Source organism: Cherax quadricarinatus, chromosome 16, assembly GCF_038502225.1.
Source record: "Cherax quadricarinatus isolate ZL_2023a chromosome 16, ASM3850222v1, whole genome shotgun sequence".
NCBI classification, from domain to species: domain Eukaryota; kingdom Metazoa; phylum Arthropoda; class Malacostraca; order Decapoda; family Parastacidae; genus Cherax; species Cherax quadricarinatus.
The window spans coordinates 9,011,099-9,032,268 of NC_091307.1; the positions used below are offsets into that span (position 1 = coordinate 9,011,099).

The 21,170-nt window shown below is 41.9% G+C and overlaps 1 protein-coding gene across 5 annotated transcripts in view; it reads left to right on the forward strand.

Annotated features, from left to right (window-relative positions):
• The window catches only part of LOC128688856 (uncharacterized), a 118,382-nt gene that overhangs the window by 17,266 nt on the left and 79,946 nt on the right, over nucleotides 1-21,170 (forward strand). For 2 of the 5 annotated variants that reach the window (XM_053776859.2, XM_053776858.2), the window contains exons 2-3: nucleotides 10,598-10,724; nucleotides 15,500-15,648. In XM_053776859.2, coding sequence (XP_053632834.2) covers nucleotides 15,570-15,648 — 79 coding nt within the window. In that variant the 5' untranslated portion in view covers nucleotides 10,598-10,724; nucleotides 15,500-15,569. Of the gene's footprint in view, nucleotides 1-10,597; nucleotides 10,725-15,499; nucleotides 15,649-21,170 lie in introns of those variants that run through there. The other 3 variants (XM_053776862.2, XM_053776861.2, XM_053776864.2) reach the window with 2 other exon arrangements.

Below are 21,170 nucleotides of genomic sequence, written 5' to 3' on the forward strand. Positions count from 1 at the left end.
CACCCTATTATAACTATATTCACAAGAATGCGCTAAATACGAAGGAGACATACAACTACACACATCCTCGCCCATGGCTACAACACTGTAATAATCTATACAACACCATATTACTCTACGGTCTCGCTACAATACTGTTAAACAATCCCGGTGATTGTACTGGTATCGGAAGATCCCAGTGGATATATGTTCAGCATTATTTCCGCTATAAGACCATTAACTTAGATGAGTTATGTATAATTAATATTAATACCGTAATTATTAAGCAGTGAATGTTTAGTCATTATAATTAAAACCTCAATTTAGATTATGTAGTGTAGTTATGGTCTCTACTAAATAGAGAACATACAGAGAAAGACGACAAGAATAATCCGCTGTATAAGAGAATGAACATGGTTATAACTAAAACCAAAATTTTTAAAGGAGTGGACCGGTAAGCCAGAGGAAGGCCTCGGTCAGATGACCAAAAGCTCCACTGGGGGATCATCATCTGACTAAGACCCGCGTCATGAAACACCTGTCCTGTTTCCTGACGAACTTTACCTAACCTAACTGTACAAGGAGGAACCTTACATACGAATATAGACTGAGTGCTTTAGCCTGCACTCTTCTTGAATTATGGGAGATATAACTGAGGTATACAAGTGGAAGGTAGAAATAAATAAAGGAGATACAAATACGGTGCTGAAGATATCTAACTTAGAAATAACTCGAAACAATAGTTTCAACTTAAATTCAAATTTAGAAAGTATACAGGAAAGTACTGATTGGAAATAAGAGTCGTAGAAGAGTGGAACAATCTGTTACCGCAGTCCTCCTCTCTTCGTATGTTATTTCACAGAAGAACATAACATACTAACAGCTGTGATGGTTACTGCGCAGAAATACTTGCGCAGTAGCCAAGATTACACAAATATCTGAGCATCGGAGGCGCTTCACTCGCTCAACTTCGCATAATAAAACTAAACACACAACAAGAATAGCGGAAAGTAACTGTTAACAAATGTAATCAGCATTATGTACACTTCATTATTCTTCTTCTTCTTCTTCTTATTATTATTATTATTATTATTATTATTATTATTATTAGTAGTAGTAGTAGTAGTAGTAGTAGTAGTAGTAGTAGCAGTAGTAGTAGTATTTAAGGGCAAAGACTATTAACTGAATATGCGTTATAAAAATGCATTTTGCCTGTACAATAACATGAAGAATATTTTAATCCAGGGGTTACCAACCCTTCAGTTCAAGTGGGTCTCAATAATATTTAAAAGTTGCAGAGGTCGTACCTTAAAAACATACCTACAGGGATTATGAACCAGGGAGAATGCAAGATGAGGCATCCAGTCCCTCAGCCTATACAGGTGTCAAGTCTCGCAGCCTGGATTCATCTGAGTCAGAGGTTCAAGAACAGACTTTTATATACTGGAGTCAGAAGAGTTGTAATACCTGAAAGACATCGCCACAAGTGGGTGGGACCCACTAGTGTGACTAGTGGAACAAGGTCATGTCCAAAAGTTTGGGCCAGAGGTCATCAATGGAATCTTGGTACAGAGGATAACATCCTCGACTCTACGAAGATAAAAGGTATAAAACATCGACACGATGGAAAAAATAAACACAAATGCAGTATAATGTTACCCTTACAGATATCAGTGCCGGAAAAAAAGTCCCCCCAGTACCACCAACACCACCAATCCGATGACATTCTTCTTTGCAAATACCTTTCATCCGTGGACTGCTTGCAGAAGCAAATGCAATGTTCGCGGCTTTCACAGAGACCCACATAAAGGATCACTTGGACAACGAAATATGGATCCCAGGTTACAACCTATACAGATGCGACAGAGTGAACAGGCAAAAGGGAAGGGGGGGGGGCGGAGGGTTGGCCTGTATATCGCAGAGTCACTTATTTGCACAGAACTGCTGAATGCTTCAAATGATGTAGTTGAAGTTTTAGCAGTAAAGATCGAGAACCAAAATCTAGTCATTGTGGTAGTTTACAAGCCTCCGGATACAACGTCCCAACAATTCCAGGAACAGCTGTTGAAAATTGACCACTGGAAAATCTTCCAGCTCCTGCCCCCAACATCTTGCTCCTGGGGGATTTCAACTTAAGGCACCTAAAATGGAGGAATATAGCAAATAATGTTGTTGCAGTGATAACACCAGAAGGCAGCTCAGACGAGAACTCACACACACACGAGCTTTTAAATCTCTGCACAAATTCAACTTAAACCAGCAAATAATAGAGCCTACTAGGCTGGAGAATACACTGGACCTCATCTTCACTAACAATGATGATCTGATACGAAATGTCACCATATCAAAAACAATATACTCAGATCACAGCATAATCGAGGTTCAGACATGTATGCGTGGAGCCCCAGACCGACATAATGAGATTAGTCACGAGGGAGCATTCACCAAATTCAACTTCAATAACAAAAACATAAAGTGGGACCAAGTAAACCAAGTCCTAACCGATATAAGCTGGGAAGATAGACTAAGCAACACAGACCCCAACTTATGCCTAGAACAGATTAACTCCGTGGCACTCAATGTATGCTCAAGGCTTATTCCTTTAAGAAAAAGAGACAGGCGCTCCCTTTACAGGCGACGGAAAAGAATAACAGAGCGGCTAAAAGAGGCCAATATATCTGAAATGCGTAAGGAGACACTGGTCAAAGAAATTGCAAACATCGAACTGAAGCTAAAGGAATCTTATAGGAGTCAGAAATCGCGGGAAGAACTAAAAGCCATAAATGAAATCGATAGAAACCCAAAGTATTTCTTTTCTTATGCCAAATCAAAGTTGAGAACAACATCCAGTATTGGGCCCCTACTTAAACAAGATGGGTCCTACACAGATGACAGCAAGGAAATGAGTGAGCTACTCAAGTCCCAATATGACTCAGTTTTTAGCAAGCCGCTAACCAGACTGAGAGTCGAAGATCAAAATGATTTTTTTATGAGAGAGCCACAGAATTTGGTTAACACAAGCCTATCTGATATTATCCTGACGCCAAATGACTTCGAACAGGCGATAAATGACATGCCCATGCACTCTGCCCCAGGGCCAGACTCATGGAACTCCGTGCTCATCAAGAACTGCAAGAAGCCCTTATCACGTAATTTTAACATCCTATGGAGAGGGAGCATGGACACTGGGGTCGTCCCACAGTTACTAAAAACAACAGACATAGCCCCACTCCACAAAGAGGGCAGTAAAGCAATAGCAAAGAACTACAGACCGAAAGCACTAACATCCCATATCATAAAAAACTTTGAGAGGGTCCAAAGAAGCAAGATCGCCACCCATCTAGATTACCCATCAATTACACAACCCAGGGCAACATGGGTTTAGAGCAGGTCGCTCATGTCTGTCCCAACTACTGGATCACTACGACAAGGTCCTAGATGCACTAGAAGACAAAAAGAATCCAGATGTAATATATACAGACTTTGCAAAAGCCTTCGACAAGTGTGACCATGGCGTAATAGCGCACAAAATGAGTGCTAAAGGAATAACAGGAAAAGTTGGTAGATGGATCTATAATTTCCTCACAAACAGAACACAAAGACTAGTAGTCAACAGAGTAAAGTCTGAGGCAGCTACGGTTAGGTTAGGTTAGGTAAGGTTCGTCAGGAAACAGGACAAATGTTTCCTGACGCGGGTCTTAGTCAGATGATGACCCGCCTTTGGAGCTTTTGGTCATCTGACCGAGGCCTTCCGCTGGCTTACCGGTCCACCCCTTTAAAAATTATGGTCATTTATAACCATTGTTATATATATTGGTGAAAAGCTCTGTTCCACAAGGCACAATACTCGCTCCCATCTTGTTTCTCATCCTCATATCTGACGTAGGCAAGGATGTCAGCCACAGCACTGATCTGCATGACAATGTCTTCCATTGCAGACACTGCAAGGCTCCAGGCGGACATCAACCAAATCTTTCAATGGGCTGCAGAAAACAATATGAAGTTCAACGATGAGAAATTTCAATTACTCCGATATGGTAAACATGAGGAAATTAAAACTTCATCAGAGTATAAAACAAATTCCAGCCACAAAATAGAGCGAAAAACTAACGTCAAATACCTGGGAGTGATCATGTCGGAGGATCTCACCTTCAAGGACCATAACATTGTATCAATCGCATCTGCTAGAAAAATGACAGGATGGATAATGAGAACCTTCAAAACTAGGGATGCCAAGCCCATGATGACACTCTTCAGGTCTCTTGTTCTATCTAGGCTGGAATATTGCTGCACACTAACAGCACCTTTCAAGGAAGGTGAAATTGCTGACCTAGAAAATGTACAGAGAACCTTCACGGCGCGCATAACGGAGATAAAACACCTCAATTACTCGGAGCGCTTGAGGTTCCTAAACCTGTATTCCCTGGAACGCAGGCGGGAGAGATACATGATTATATACACCTGGAAAATCCTTGATGGACTAGTACCAAACTTGCACACGAAAATCGCTCACTACGAAAGCAAAAGACTTGGCAAACGATGCAACATCCCCCCAATGAAAAGCAGGGGTGTCACTAACACATTAAAGAGACAACACAATAAGTGTCAGGGGCCCAAGACTGTTCAACTGCCTCCCAGCATACATAAGGGGGATTATCCATAGACCCTTGGCTGTCTTCAAGCTGGCACTGGACAAGCACCTAAAGTCGGTACCTGACCAGCCGGGCTGTGGCTCGTACGTTGGATTGCGTGCAGCCAGCAGTAACAGCTTGGTTGATCAGGCAATGATCCACCATGAGGCCTGGTCACAGACCGGGCCGCGGGGGCGTTGACCCCCGGAACTCTCTCCAGGTAAACTGTATTTGCTTTTATTTTTCCTCAACGATATTTCCAGCCTTTGGACCAACTTTAAGGTATATGGCCTCCCTCCACTAGTGGGTCCCTCCCACCTACGACGATGCCTTAAACTGCTGCACCTTCATTCTCCTTTGACTCAGCTTCCGACTGATCCAGGCTAAGAGACTGAACACCTGTCAAGGCTGGACAAACTGCCTCATCTTAGACTGTTTCAGGTTCATAATCTCTATGGAATTGAAAAAGTCGCTAGAAGCGAAAAGTCTTCATATTCAAGATACCCGAGTGATGTGCATATATGTGTTGATATTATATGCCATTAATATAATGAAAATATTATTATTATTATTATTATTATTATCAGCAGCAACTGCAGCAGCAGCAGCAACAGCTGCAGGAGATGTAGTAGTAATAGTAGTAGAAATAGTAATAGTAGTAGTAGTAGTAGTAGTAGTAGTTGTGGTTGTTGTTGCTGTAGTGCATCCTATGGCCGCGTTAATTTTAAAGAAAAACATGGCGGAAAGTATGGCAGAACAAAGACACTTACATGGAGGTAAACTTATAGGTAGTAGGTTGGTAGACAGCAACCGCCTAGGGAGGTACTACCGTCCTGCCAAGTGAGTGTAAAACGAAAGCCTGTAATTGTTTTACATGATGGTAGGATTGCTGGTGTCTTTTTATTGTCTCATACACATGCAAGATTTCAGGTATGTCTTGCTACTTCTACTTACACTTAGGTTACACTTCACATACATGTACAAGCTATATACACACACCCCTCTGGGTTTTCTTCTATTTTCTTTCTAGTTCTTGTTCTTGTTTATTTCCTCTTATCTCCATGGGGAAGTGGAACAGAATTCTTCCTCCGTAAGCCATGCGTGTTGTAAGAGGCGACTAAAATGCCGGGAGCAAGGGGCTAGTAACCCCTTCTCCTGTATATATTACTAAATGTAAAAGGAGAAACTTTGGTTTTTTCTTTTGGGCCACCCCGCCTCGGTGGGACACGGCCGGTGTGTTGAAAGAAAGAATTATTATTATTATTATTATTATTATTATTATTATCAGCAGCAACTGCAGCAGCAGCAGCAACAGCTGCAGGAGATGTAGTAGTAATAGTAGTAGAAATAGTAATAGTAGTAGTAGTAGTAGTAGTAGTAGTAGTAGTAGTAGTAGTTGTGGTTGTTGTTGCTGTAGTGCATCCTATGGCCGCGTTAATTTTAAAGAAAAACATGGCGGAAAGTATGGCAGAACAAAGACACTTACATGGAGGTAAACTTATATGGGCAACTTCTCGCTCATAGACGTCCAAGGATAACCTGTGAGCGAAATGTACTAGTAGAGGTTTACTTTTCTATAAGTGTCTTTCCACTAAGACCATTAGTTTAGATGAAGTAGAGCGGGTTGTTGACCCTTGCTTTACTCCACAAAAAAGTGTTTAAAAGTCAACGCTGCGTCAATATATCGTCTTGTTTATCTAGAAATTGTGAACTTGGCTTACACCGCAAGGATCACGAAGAGGCACGTGTGTAAGACCTGGGTATCTCTGTTGTCGAAATGTTCCTTTGCAAGGGGATCGTGATGAATAAGACACATGTTGAGTACTTGGAAATGTTTCCACTGCATTTCAGTAAAGTGGTTCTGTTGGTAGAGCACTCAAGGACCGTGGTTCAGTCCTAGGCACGAGCATGTTTCCTTACCCCTCCTGCCCCTCTTCACCAAGCAGTAAGTAGGTACCTGTGTGCTAATCGACTGTTGTGGGTAGTATCCCACAATAGATAGGGCTAGGCTTGAAATAAGCTGAGGTAGGATAACAGCTCTTAGCTTGTAAAACTGATCTCTGTGATAAGAAAAACGTGAAATAAAAGCATGTACTTGATGTTAAATTATGCTAATCACATAGGTATAATGTCTATCAGGAAACAGGACAAGTGTTTCCTGACGAGGGTCGTAGTCACATGATGACCCGATACAGAGAATACACAAGATTGACTTTAATTAAATTATGCTAATTTTTAACAAAGTTAGACTGATACAGAACTTTCCCTGAACAAATAACTAAAACGTCATACAATAATTCAAGACAATACATCAGTCAATCCATAAAAAAATGGAAATCAATCGGTTCAAGAAAATTTACCTTACTAACCTCGCTGGTTGTAAAATACATATTATTATTATTATTATTATTATTATTATTATTATTATTATTATTATTATCACGGGAAGTAAGGGTCAAATAGCTCTTAGAGGATGAGAGGCAATCAGGTTTCATCCAAGGAAGAGAAGTGGCTCCAATGCCTTGGACGAAGAGCCCGTCATCGGCATAAAAGGTGCCTCGTCCCTTAAAGTGTATTTTGTGTAGTGTCTTCATCTAATTTGTTGTGTAGTGTGTTTGTGTAGTGTGTTGGTCTAATTTGTTGTGTAGTGTTTGTGTAGTGTGTTGGTCTAATTTGTTGTGTAGTGTGTTTGTGTAGTGTGTTGGTCTAATTTGTTGTGTAATGTATTTGTGTAGTGTTGGTCTAATTTGTTGTGTAATGTGTTTGTCTAATTTGCTGTGTAATGTGTTTGTGTAGTGTTGGTCTAATTTGTTGTGTAATGTGTTTTTGTAGTGTTGGTCTAATTTGTTGTGTAATGTGTTTTTCTAATTTGTTGTGTAATGTGTTTGTGTAGTGTGTTTGTCTAAATTTGCTGAGTAATGTGTTTGTGTAGTGTTGGTCTAATTTGTTGTGTAATGTGTTTTTCTAATTTGTTGTGTAATGTGTTTGTGTAGTGTTGGTCTAATTTGCTGTGTAATGTGTTTGTGTAGTGTTGGTCTAATTTGTTGTGTATTTTTTGTTGTGTGTTTTTTGTTTGTGTGGTGTGTTTGAGTAATTTGTTGCTGAGTGTTTGTGTAGTGTGTTTCTTGATTGTGTAGTGTGTTGGTCTAATCTGTTGTGTATTTTTTGTTGTGTGTTTTTTGTTTGTGTGGTGTGTTTGAGTAATTTGTTGCTGAGTGTTTGTGTAGTGTGTTTCTTGATTGTGTAGTGTGTTGGTCTAATTTGTTGTGTAGTGTGTTTGTGTAGTTTGTTGGTCTAATTTGTTGTGTAGTGTGTTTGTGTAGTGTGTTGGTCTAATTTGTTGTGTAGTGTGTTTGTGTAGTGTGTTGGTCTAATTTGTTGTGTAGTGTGTACAGTGCGTTTCTGAAGTGTGTTTGGTCCGTATGTTTGTGTTTGGTGTTTGTGGAGTCTGTTGTTTCTGTAGTGCGTTTGTTGTTTGTGTATTGTGTGTAGTTTGATGTTTCCAAAGTTTGTTGTTTGTGTGGTGTCTGTGAAGTGTGTTTGTTTGTGTAGTGTGTTTGGTTTGCCAACAAACAGGTTTGAGATTTAACTAACTCTCAATGTAGACATCCGCGCCAGAGATGTTACTGCACTGTGTCTGCTTGTTGTTTTTGTTAATGCTGCTGTTGTTTGTCCTTGTTGCTGCTGTAGTTGTCCTTATTGTTGCTGCTGTAGTTGTCTCTGATGTTGTTGCTGATATAGTTGTCCTTACTGTTGTTGCTGTAGTTGTCTTCGATATTGTTCCTGCTGTAGTTGTTCTACTCCTCAAGTTGTCATTTTTGCTATTGTAGTTGTCCTTATTGTTGTTGTTGTAGTTGTCCTTATTGTTGTTGCTGCTGATACAGTTGTCCTTATTGTTGCTGATGTAGTTGTCCTTGTTGTTGCTGCTTATACAGTTGCTCTTGTTGCTGATGTAGTTGTCCTTGTTACTGATTACGTAGCTGTCCTTATATTTACTGATATAGTTATCCTTGTTGTTGTTGCTGCTGCTGTGGTTGTTCTTGTTGCTGAAATAGTTGTCCTTGTTGCTGCTGATGTTATTGTCTTTGCTGCTGCTGAGGACAGGGTAGTTGTTTTTCTTGCTGCTGATGAAGTTATTTTGCATTATTACTGATGATAATATAAATATAATTTATCACTAAAATTTACTGCTGTAATTGTTGTGAAGCGCTAAAGTAGATGTTATTAGTGAGAGTTTTTCATTGTGACCGGTATCTAAGACTAAGCACCCAACAGTGTCATAGGCCAAACAATTAATTCAGCATTTTTATGCGTGGGGAAAATTTAAAAAAAATTAGAAGTCGATTCCTCCATCACGAGAGGTAACTAGTTTTAGCATATATGTGAGTCAGTCGGGTGCACCACCGTATGTCCTCGGACTAAGGCAACACGTCTAGCTTGGCTGGGTGCTTGGTTCTTGTAGGACTGCGTGGTCCTGTGGGTTAGAGCGTCATGTGTTTTCGCTCACCATGAGGCGGGCGAAATTAGTTGAGCTAAGGATTTCCACCCCCGTGGCTTGTTTTGCGTGTCGTAAGAGGCGACTAAAATGCCGGGAGCAAGGGGTTAGTAACCCCTTCTCCTGTATATATTACTAAATGTAAAAAGAGAAACTTTCGTTTTTCCTTTTGGGCCACCCCTGCCTCGGTGGGATACGGCCGGTGTGTTGAAAGAAAAGAAGATATATATATATATATATATATATATATATATATATATATATATATATATATATATATATATATATATATATATATATATATGTATATTGAGCTAGGTTTTGTTAGAGAGGTTTGTCAGGAAACAGGACAAGTGTTTCCTGACGCGAGTCTTGGTAATATGTGACCCTCAGCTGGATTATTATTATAATCAAAAAGAAGCGCTAAGCCACAAGGGCTATACAGCGCTGCAGGGCAGGAAGTAAGTGAGGGCATCAGGTGGCAAAAGTGAGATGGATGAGTAATAGGTTACGGATAACAGCGGGACAGTGGATGGTGAAAGGGTAAAGGGCAGCAAGAGACTGAGCTAGAAAGGGCTGAGGGGAGTGCGAAAGGTATCATCATCATTGTTTGTGGAACTTGTCACAGCCGGCTGAACCTTCTTAAAACCCTTGCTCATCTTTCCTGGGGAGCTGATCGTCGAACTCTGCTTCGCCTACATTCAGCCCTCATTTTATCGAAACTCGATTATGGTGACCAGATTTATTCAGCGGCCTCTCCTGCTACTTTCTCTAGCCTTAACCCCATCTATCACCAAGGATTACGTTTATGCCTTGGTGCTTTTCGCTCTTCCCCTGTTGAGAGCCTCTATGCAGAAGCGAATGTTCCATCCTTGTCTGATCGCCGTGATGCCCATTGCCTTCGCTACTATGTACGCTCTCTCCCCTCAGGGAAGGTTCCTTGATGTTGGTGAGGGGCTCTTGGTTTAGGGAATTGGATCTGTGCTCCAGTTCCCCGAATTAAGCCTGAATGCCTTCCACATTCCCCCCAGGCGCTGTATAATCCTACGGGTTTAGCGCTTCCCCTTGATTATAATAATAATAATATGTACGCTCTCACGATCTCCGCAATCCTTCCATTTATAGAATGGTCACCGATATTAGTAGACATTATTTGTTCGCCGCCCCTGTTTGCTCCGTCCCTTTTCTCTTCGCCTACATTCGCTCTTGTCTTCCCGCAGCTGGAGCTTTTGGTCATCTGACCGAGGCCTTCTGCTGGCATACTCGTCCACCTATTAAAAAGCAAGTTTATGATTATAACCACTGTTCTTTTTTTAACTAGGTTGGGCTAAAGTTGTTTATTTATTAGATTAGAAATAATGGAGAGGGTGGGTGTGGTTGTCTTAATGTTTGGCTAAACTTCACTCAAGACTAAACTTAATACTTAAAATTTTTATAAAAACTTCAACCACTTATGTTGCGCCTAACTAATACATATTTCTCTCCATTTCAGAAATGATCTCGACGAAAATAACTTTTAAGACCTCTGGCGACCCTAATCAAAGAAAAATGGGTCATGAACCTTCCCATAGTGAGGGTTTAAACACCATAGAATTCATGTGAAGTTACTCTCAGCCAAGGTAATTATATTTTAAGAAAACATAGAAATAATTTAACAATTTAAAAATGGAGTTATAACTTTTGAAAGACTAAAATATGATTCCGTAAATTTATTATTTTCATTCGTGAGGTGTTAAATTTACTGAGGTCAAAGCTCCGAAATTTGGATAATAAAATGTCCTCAAAAATGAAACCATAGAAAATGATGTTGTAAAGAATAATACACTAAACTATATGAATGTGCAAAATGTGCAACATCTGGGTATCTTTATTGTAGACGTTTCGCCATCCAGTGGCTTTATCAATACAAATTCCAGGACATAACTTGAAGACAGTAGAAATATATACAAAAGATGAGGTAATCAGTCCCTCAACCTTGGAGTTAGTGTGAAGAGCACCGTAGTCGTGAAGATTCCGGAGCACAGGCAAGAAGGTTGACACTTAAATACTGACGTCAGGTGAAAAGGGACGGGTAGCAGACGAGGGCATAGTCACTGGTAGGCGGGATTACCCAGTGGAAGTAGGTCATACCCCTTTGGGTATGACCTATTTTTAATTAAGGGGCACGTAAGTTCCCCCGCTTTCTAATAACGTGTTCATTTTTCCACTACAATCTACCTTGTCCATAATTACTATCGCACTTCCTTTGTCTGTTTCGTAAGATGAAGTAACACTTGATCATCGCACTGCGAAGTTCAGATCTCTATAACACAAGTGTCCTCAAAGATTTGTTAAGTCATACCATGAATTAAGGAAAGATCCTGGACTTCACCTTACGAAACAGACAAAGCAAATGTGATAGTAATTATGGACAAGGTAGATTATAGGGGAAAAATGAACATGTTATTAGAATTATTATAATAAAAAAGAACCCAAGTTATTAGAAGACGGAGGAACTTACGTGGCTTCAGTGGCTCTACCTGGGAGTTTATTCCATTCATTTACAACTCTAGTGCCAAGCCAGTTCTTTCATATGTCCTTTCTATATCAAAATTTGCCAAACTTGAACCCACTGCTGCGAGTCCTGTCTTGGGTAAATATTCTCAGCACGTTATATACATTCTCACATTCCCCGCCGTGGCGTCACCTGACCTACACGTCATGTGAACTACACGTCACCTGACCTACACGTCATGTGAACTACACGTCACCTGACCTACACGTCATGTGAACTACACGTCACAGGACCTAACATCACCTTATTTTGTGTATTCCTTGTACTTGGTAAAACCCTTCAAGGGAGGAAGATGTTCGCCCTGAGGAGCTCCTGATCTATGGAATTAGAGCTACCCTTCACTAGCTTTGATCAAATGCGACTGAGACTCGTTCCCAGTTTTGCAGGTGCTGCATGACCTTTACGGATTTAGCGCTTCCCCATAAGCATCATTACATTAAAGTACCTGACAAAGCTTCTAATTGGCCCAAACGTCGCAAAATAAAACTTTTTTTCCCATAAATGTCTTCATAGTACCATTTTTTTAAGTAATGTTTATTGTGTGAAAATTGGTGTTAACTGGTGCAAGGATAAGATAAGATTTCGTTCGGATTTTTAACCCCGGAGGGTTAGCCATCCAGGATAACCCAAGAAAGTCAGTGCGTCATCGAGGACTGTCTAACTTATTTCCATTGGGGTCCTTAATCTTGTCCCCCAGGATGCGACCCACACCAGTCGACTAACACCCAGGTACCTATTTGCTGCTAGGTGAACAGGACAACAGGTGTAAGGAAACGTGTCGGAATGTTTCCACCCGCCGGGAATCGAACCCGGGCCCTCCGTGTGTGAAGCGGGAGCTTTAGCCACCAGGCCACCGGGCCACCCAGGAGACGTGTGATGGCAACTCTCTCACACTGGTCAGAGTGCAGACTACACAAGGTTATATACCCTCAAAAGTATATGTCTCAGTATATTTATGCTGAGTTTATTTTAGTCCCTATTCTAGGGGTTAACGTATCCTTGACTGGTGTTTAAGAGGTTATAGTCACCGTTATTGACCATCGTGTAGTCGATAGCTTTCAAACCCCATGACTACGCGCCAATTTGATTTTTTAACTCTCTGGTTTCTAATAGGTTGTTTATGAAATATTGTAGATACATGCAGTAAATTTTTCATAGAATATTAGAAAGAGTAACTGGAATTGATTATGCCTAACCACTTAAAAATAAGTTGAAGAATTAGACACGTGCAACATCTGGGTATCTTTATTGAAGACGTTTCGCCATCCAGTGGCTTTATAAATACAAATTTAAGGACATAATTGGAAGACATTAGAACTATATACAAAATATATGTTAACCAGTCCCTCAGCCTTGTAGATGGTGAAGAGCACCGTAGTCTCGTAGATGGTGAAGAGCACCGTAGTCTTGTAGATGGTGAAGAGCACCGTAGTCTTGTAGATGGTGAAGAGCACCGTAGTCTTGTAGATGGTGAAGAGCACCGTAGTCTTGTAGATGGTGAAGAGCACCGTAGTCTTGTAGATGGTGAAGAGCACCGTAGTCTTGTAGAAGAAGAGCACCGTAGTCTTGTAGATGGTGAAGAGCACCGTAGTCTTGTAGATGAAGAGCACCGTAGTCTTGTAGGTGAAGAGCACCGTAGTCTTGTAGGTGGTGAAGAGCACCGTAGTCTTGTAGATGGTGAAGAGCACCGTAGTCATGTAGATGGTGAAGAGCACCGTAGTCTTGTAGATGGTGAAGAGCACCGTAGTCTTGTAGATAGTGAAGAGCACCGTAGTCTTGTAGATGGTGAAGAGCACCGTAGTCTTGTAGATGGTGAAGAGCACCGTAGTCTTGTAGATGGTGAAGAGCACCGTAGTCTTGTAAATGGTGAAGAGCACCGTAGTCTTGTAGATGGTGAAGAGCACCGTAGTCTTGTAGATGGTGAAGAGCACCGTAGTCTTGTAGATGGTGAAGAGCACCGTAGTCTTGTAGATGGTGAAGAGCACCGTAGTCTTGTAGATGGTGAAGAGCACCGTAGTCTTGTAGATGAAGAGCACCGTAGTCTTGTAGATGGTGAAGAGCACCGTAGTCTTGTAGATGAAGAGCACCGTAGTCTTGTAGATGGTGAAGAGCACCGTAGTCTTGTAGATGAAGAGCACCGTAGTCTTGTAGATGGTGAAGAGCACCGTAGTCTTGTAGATGGTGAAGAGCACCGTAGTCTTGTAGATGGTGAAGAGCACCGTAGTCTTGTAGATGGTGAAGAGCACCGTAGTCTTGTAGATGGTGAAGAGCACCGTAGTCTTGTAGATGGTGAAGAGCACCGTAGTCTTGTAGATGGTGAAGAGCACCGTAGTCTTGTAGATGGTGAAGAGCACCGTAGTCTTGTAGATGGTGAAGAGCACCGTAGTCTTGTAGATGGTGAAGAGCACCGTAGTCTTGTAGATGGTGAAGAGCACCGTAGTCTTGCAGATGGTGAAGAGCACCGTAGTCTTGTAGATGGTGAAGAGCACCGTAGTCTTGCTGCCCACCAACAACGTTGACGGATTAGTCACCTCATCTTTTATATATAGTTCTACTGTCTTCCAATTATGTTCTTAAATTTGTACTGATAAAGTCACATGTTGCACATGTGACTAATTCGTCATCTTGTAGGTACTGTTCACCATACAAGTGAACACTTAAAAGCAACTGACTATATCAGTATGGTGACCAACCCTTAATAATTTATAACAAATTAACTTGATCTTGTAGACAAAATTTTCTCTATAAAATTAGAAAAGATAAACAAAATATCAAAATGGAAGGACTATAATATTAACACTAGCCAACAAAATTTAATTTTTTTATACCCAGTACAGAAACTAACGTGGCTGTCTTAAACTAACTTTGATACGTTGATCAGTAATCTGAACTTATTTAGTCTCTTTCACGCAAGAATTTTTTGAAATCTTTTGATCAATATATATATATATATATATATATATATATATATATATATATATATATATATATATATATATATATATATATATATATATATATATATATATATATATATATATATATATATATATATATATATATATATATATATATATAGTGCCGAATAGGCAGAACTTGCGATCTTGGCTTAAATAGCAACGCTCATCTTGCCATATAAGACAAGCGAAAATTTGTGTATGCAATAATTTTGCCAAAATCATTCTTAACCTAACGAAAAAAATATATTTCACTGTGTTTGTTTAGTATTAAATTATTGTAAACAAATCTAAAATATATTTAGTTGGGTTAGGCTAAAATAAATTGTTCTTGTTATAATAAGGTTAGGTAAGTTTTCTAAGATTCTTTTGGTGCAAAACTATTTTTTTTTTACATTAACCTTAATGAAAAAAATATATCTGCAAGCGTATAAGAATTTTTTTTAGAAAGGACTTAATTTTAAATGAGTTCTTGCTAATTGACCAGTTTTATTTATTCGGCACGACATATATATATATATATATATATATATATATATATATATATATATACATACATATACACACAAATCACAGTTTTCAGGGTTTTTTGCTTGTGTTTAGTATGGTTCTCCCGCACCAGTGTCCAGCAGTAGTCGACCACCAAACTAACAATTAAATTGATCCATGTTGGCTCTATCTTGGTGAAATCGCTCACCGTGGGGTTCTTTTTCACAGAAACTACATGTCCGAGCAAAACTAAGTTCAGATTCGAATCAGCGTCTCAAAATGAGTTAGAAACTCATGAAACAAATGAACTGAAACTACTGTTGGCCAGTGTAATAATAATAATAATAACAATAATAATAATAATAATAAAATGTGGAAAATATTCTCACACAAGGACGGACCAAGAAACATTATGGATGATAATAAAATGAGAGAGCCATAAACACTGGAAGCAAAGGCTGGACATGGCGGTCCGTGCGCCCTCTTCCGACAGTCTACTCTCCCTCTACCAGTACCAGAGTCTTCCAGCACTCCAGGAGCCAGGTAGGTACCACATTACTGTTTCACGAGAGCTAGGTCAATATCAAATTATCCTCCTTCAAGAAGCAATGTCAGATAATCCTCCAGAAGTCAGGTTAGTTTATCCTTCACACTAGCATCAGACAGACTCGGTGTTGACTTCCAAGTCTTCTGCTATGTCTTTCCCATGTACTCATGTACAAGTCAAGTAACACATCATAATCCTCCAGAAGCCAAATCAGTCAGACTGTAATCTGACACTGTCAGAGTATTATCCTTCAGGAGCCAGGTCATTGTCACATTGTAATCGCCCAAGGCAATAGTCAAGCATTCTCTGAGAAGCAGAGAATGCTTAATTAACTCTCATCTCAAGGACCTGGGGCAGATCCTTGCTCAGGTGGAGAAGTTAGCCATGTATTCTTACACCTGTTACCTCATTCATCTATCAGTAAGTAGGTACATGGGGGGATGTTAGTCGATTGTTCTGGGTCCGCAGTCTCGGTTAGAGAATTCAATAACCTCATCGGAAATAAGCCAGACATAGTGACCTTATAGGGTTATTCTAGGTCGCTAACTCTCCTGCTTAATATTCCAAATAAACTCATCTTCTGTTTTCCTTTCGTTTCATTTTTCCTTTACCTTTCTTCTTTTTCTTCTCATCTTCCTCCTCCTCCTCCTTCGTTTTCCTCTCTTCTCTCTGGGAACAAGGTCAACACAAGACTTTATCTGGGATTCTGGGTCACATGGTGACTGCCATCTTTACATCCCGCCAAGCGTAACTAACACTACTTCAAGTTCACGGTCACCACATTCTAGGTCATGCTCCAGATCCCCTAAATAATATATACACACATACGCGTGCACACGCGCACGCACGCGCGCACGCACGCGCGCACGCACGCGCGCACACACACACACACACACACACACACATACACACACATACACACACACGCACACACACACACACACACACACACACACACACACACACACACACACACACACACACACACACACACACACACAAACACATGGTACACAAACGCTGATGGAATAACAAATAAGTGGGAGTGGCATGAAAGAGTCAAAGAGGCATCACCGGACATCATAGCTCTCACAGAAACCAAGCTTACAGGTATGATAACAGATGCCATCTTTCCAACGGGATACCAAATCCTGAGGAAAGACAGAGGGAACAGGGGGGGGGTGGAGGAGTGGCATTGCTGAACAAAAATCGCTGGAATTTTGATGAGCTGGAGAGAGGAGACAGCGGAGAATAAATTGATTACATAGCGGGAACGCTTCACTCTGGAGGTCCCAAGGTGGTAATAGCAGTGATGTATAACCCACCACAGAACAGCAGGAGGCCAAGGCAAGATTATGACGAGAGCAATAGAGCGATGGTTGACACACTGGCTAGAGTGGCCAGAAGAGCTCATGCATGCAGGGCAAAGCTCCTGATCATGGGTGACTTTAACCACAAGGAGATCGATTGGGAGAACTTGGACCCGCATGGGGGCCAAGATACATGGAGGGCTAAGATGATGGAGGTGGTACTGGAAAACTTCATGTACCAACACGTAAGGGACACTACAAGAGAGAGAGGAGAGGATGAACCGGCAAGGCTGGACTTAGTATTCACCTTGAGTAGTGCAGATATCGAGGACATCACATATGAAAGACCCCTTGGGGCCAGTGACCATGTGGTTTTAAGCTTCGAATACACAGTAGAGCTACAAGTGGAGAGAGAAGCAGGAAGGCCAGGACGAATGAAGCCAAACTACAAGAAAGGGGACTACACAGGAATGAGGAACTTCCTGAACGGGGTTCAGTGGGACAGAGAACTGGCAGGGAAGCCAGTTAATGAGATGATGGAATATGTAGCAACAAAATGCAAGGAGGCTGAGGAGAGGTTTGTACCCAAGGGTAACAGGAATAATGAAAAAGCCAGGATGAGCCCATGCAGGGAGGCAAAAACCAAGTGTGCTAGGGAATGGAAGAAATATAGAAGGCAAAGGACCCAGGAGAATAAGGAGAGCAGTCGTAGAGCCAGAAACGAATATGCACAGATAAGAAGGGAGGCCCAAAGACAATATGAAAATGACATAGCAGCGAAAGCCAAATCTGACCCGAAACTGTTATACAGCCACATCAGGAGGAAAACAACAGTCAAGGACCAGGTAATCAGGCTAAGGAAGGAAGGAGGAGAGACAACAAGAAATGACCGTGAAGTATGTGAGGAACTCAACAAGAGATTCAAAGAAGTGTTCACAGAGGAGACAGAAGGGGCTCCAGAAAGACGGAGAGGTGGGGCACACCACCATGTGCTGGACACAGTGCACACAACCGAGGAAGAAGTGAAGAGGCTTCTGAGTGAGCTAGATACCTCAAAGGCAATGGGGCCAGGTAACATCTCCCCATGGGTATTGAGAGAGGGAGCAGAGGCGCTATGTGTACCCCTAACAACAATATTCAATACATCTATCGAAACAGGGAGATTGCCTGAGGCATGAAAGACAGCAAATGTAGTCCCAATCTTTAAAAAAGGAGACAGACATGAAGCATTAAACTACAGACCAGTGTCACTGACATGTATAGTATGCAAAATCATGGAGAAGATTATCAGGAGAAGTGTGGTGGAACACCTAGAAAGGAACGATCTCATCAACAGCAGCCAACATGGTTTCAGGGACGGGAAATCCTGTGTCACAAACCTACTGGAGTTCTATGACATGGTGACAGCAGTAAGACAAGAGAGAGAGGAGTGGGTGGATTGCATATTCTTGGACTGCAAGAAGGCGTTTGACACAGTTCCACACAAGAGATTGGTGCAAAAACTGGAGGACCAAGCAGGGATAACAGGGAAGGCACTACAATGGATCAGGGAATACTTGTCAGGAAGACAGCAGCGACTCATGGTACGTGGCGAGATGTCAGAGTGGGCACCTGTGACCAGCGGGGTCCCACAGGGGTCAGTCCTAGGACCAGTGCTGTTTCTGGTATTTGTGAACGACATGACGGAAGGAATAGACTCTGAGGTGTCCCTGTTTGCAGATGACGTGAAGTTGATGAGAAGAATTCACTCGATCGAAGACCAGGCAGAACTACAAAGGGATCTGGACAGGCTGCAGACCTGGTCCAGCAATTGGCTCCTGGAGTTCAATCCCACCAAGTGCAAAGTCATAAAGATTGGGGAAGGGCAAAGAAGACTGCAGACGGAGTACAGTCTAGGGGGCCAGAGACTACAAACCTCACTCAAGGAAAAAGATCTTGGGGTGAGTATAACACCAGGCACATCTCCTGAAGCGCACATCAACCAAATAACTGCTGCAGCATATGGGCGCCTAGCAAACCTCAGAACAGCATTCCGACATCTTAATAAGGAGTCATTCAGGACCCTGTACACCGTGTACGTTAGGCCCATATTGGAGTATGCGGCACCAGTTTGGAACCCACACCTAGCCAAGCACGTAAAGAAACTAGAGAAAGTGCAAAGGTTTGCAACAAGACTAGTCCCAGAGCTAAGAGGTATGTCCTACGAGGAGAGGTTAAGGGAAATCAACCTGACGACACTAGAGGACAGGAGAGATAGGGGGGACATGATAACGACATACAAAATACTGAGAGGAATTGACAAGGTGGACAAAGACAGGATGTTCCAGAGATTGGACACAGTAACAAGGGGACACAGTTGGAAGTTGAAGACGCAGATGAATCACAGGGATGTTAGGAAGTATTTCTTCAGCCACAGAGTAGTCAGTAAGTGGAATAGTTTGGGAAGCGATGTAGTGGAGGCAGGATCCATACATAGCTTTAAGCAGAGGTACGATAAAGCTCACGGCTCAGGGAGAGTGACCTAGTAGCGATCAGTGAAGAGGCGGGGCCAGGAGCTCGGACTCGACCCCCGCAACCTCAACTAGGTGAGTACAACTAGGTGAGTACACACACACACAGAAGGGTCCACATGGGTGGGTCAAAGTTACTAGTTGTGGGTGATTTCAACCACAAGGAGAATGATTGGGAAAATCTGGAGCCACATGTGGGACCAGAAACGTGGAGGGCTAAGATGATAGGGTGGTACTGGAAAGCCTCATGCATCAACATGTGAGGGACACTACCAGAGAAGAGAGGATGAACCAGCAAGGCTGGACCTCAATGTCTGAGTAGCTCAGACACTGAGGACATCACATATGAAAAGCCCCTCAGACCTAGTGATCACTTGGTCCTGAGCTTCCAGTATATTGTAGAGTTAAAAGTGAAGAGTGAAGCAGCACGTGTAGGACCAGGTAGGACCATGTCAAGGACCAGGTAATCAGGCTGAGGAACGAAGGAGGAGAGATCACAAGAAACACAAGAAGGAGGAGAGATCACAAGAAACACAAGAAGGAGGAGAGATCACAAGAAACACAAGAAGGAGGAGAGATCACAAGTATGCGAAGAGGTCAACACGATATATAAGGAATTATTTTCAGTGGGGACAGAAAGGACTCCAGCAAACCGAGATGGAAGGGCACACAAACAAGTGCTGGACACACTACACACAACCGAGGGGGTGAAGAGGCTGCTGAGCTAGATACCTCAAAAGGCGGTGGGACCGGACATCTCTCCGTGGGTTCTGAGAGAGGAAGCAGAGGCAATGTGTGTGCCACTAGCAACAATCTTCGACACGTCTATCGAAACCAGGCAATTACCTGAAATGTGAGACAGCAAATGTAGTCCCAATCTTTAAGAAAGAGATTGGCAGGTAGCATTAAACTACAGACCAGAGTCACTGACATGTATCGTATGCAGAGTCGTGGAGAAGTTTATCAGGAAAAGACTGGTGGAGCACCTAGAAATGAATAAGCTTATACATGATAAGCAGCATGCTTTTAGAGATGTGAAATCATGCGTCACAAACCTACCGAAGTTCTACAAGGTAACAAAAGTAAGACTGGAGAGGGAGAGGGATCGGTAGATTGCATCTTTTTGGACTGTAAGGCTTTGGACACAGTTCCGAACAAGAGATTAGTGCAAAAGCTAGAGGAGCAGGTAGGAATAACAGGAAAGGCAGAGAATACCATACAGGATGGAAACAACAAGTGATGGTACGTGCTGAGGTGTCAGAGTGTGTCCATGTGTTGAGTGGTGCTGTTTCTTGTATATATAAATGATATGATGGAAGGGACAGATTCAGAGGTGTCCCTGTTTGCAGACGATGTGAAGCTAATGAGGAGAATTCATGTGGATGAGGATCAGGTAGGACTACAAAGGGATCTGGACAGGCTGCAAGCCTGGTCCAACAACTGGCTCCTGGAGTTTAATCCCACCAAAAGCAAAGTCATGAAGACTGGGAAAAGTCAAAGAAGACTGCAGACAGAGTACAGACTAGGGGGCCAAAGACTGCAAAACTTACTGAAGGAAAGGGATCTTGGGGTGAGTATAATACCGAGCACATCTCCTGAGGTGAACATCAACCAAATAACTACTGCAGGATATGGGCGCCTGGCAAACCTAAGAATAGCGTTTCGACACCTGAATAAGGAATCATTCAAAACTATGTA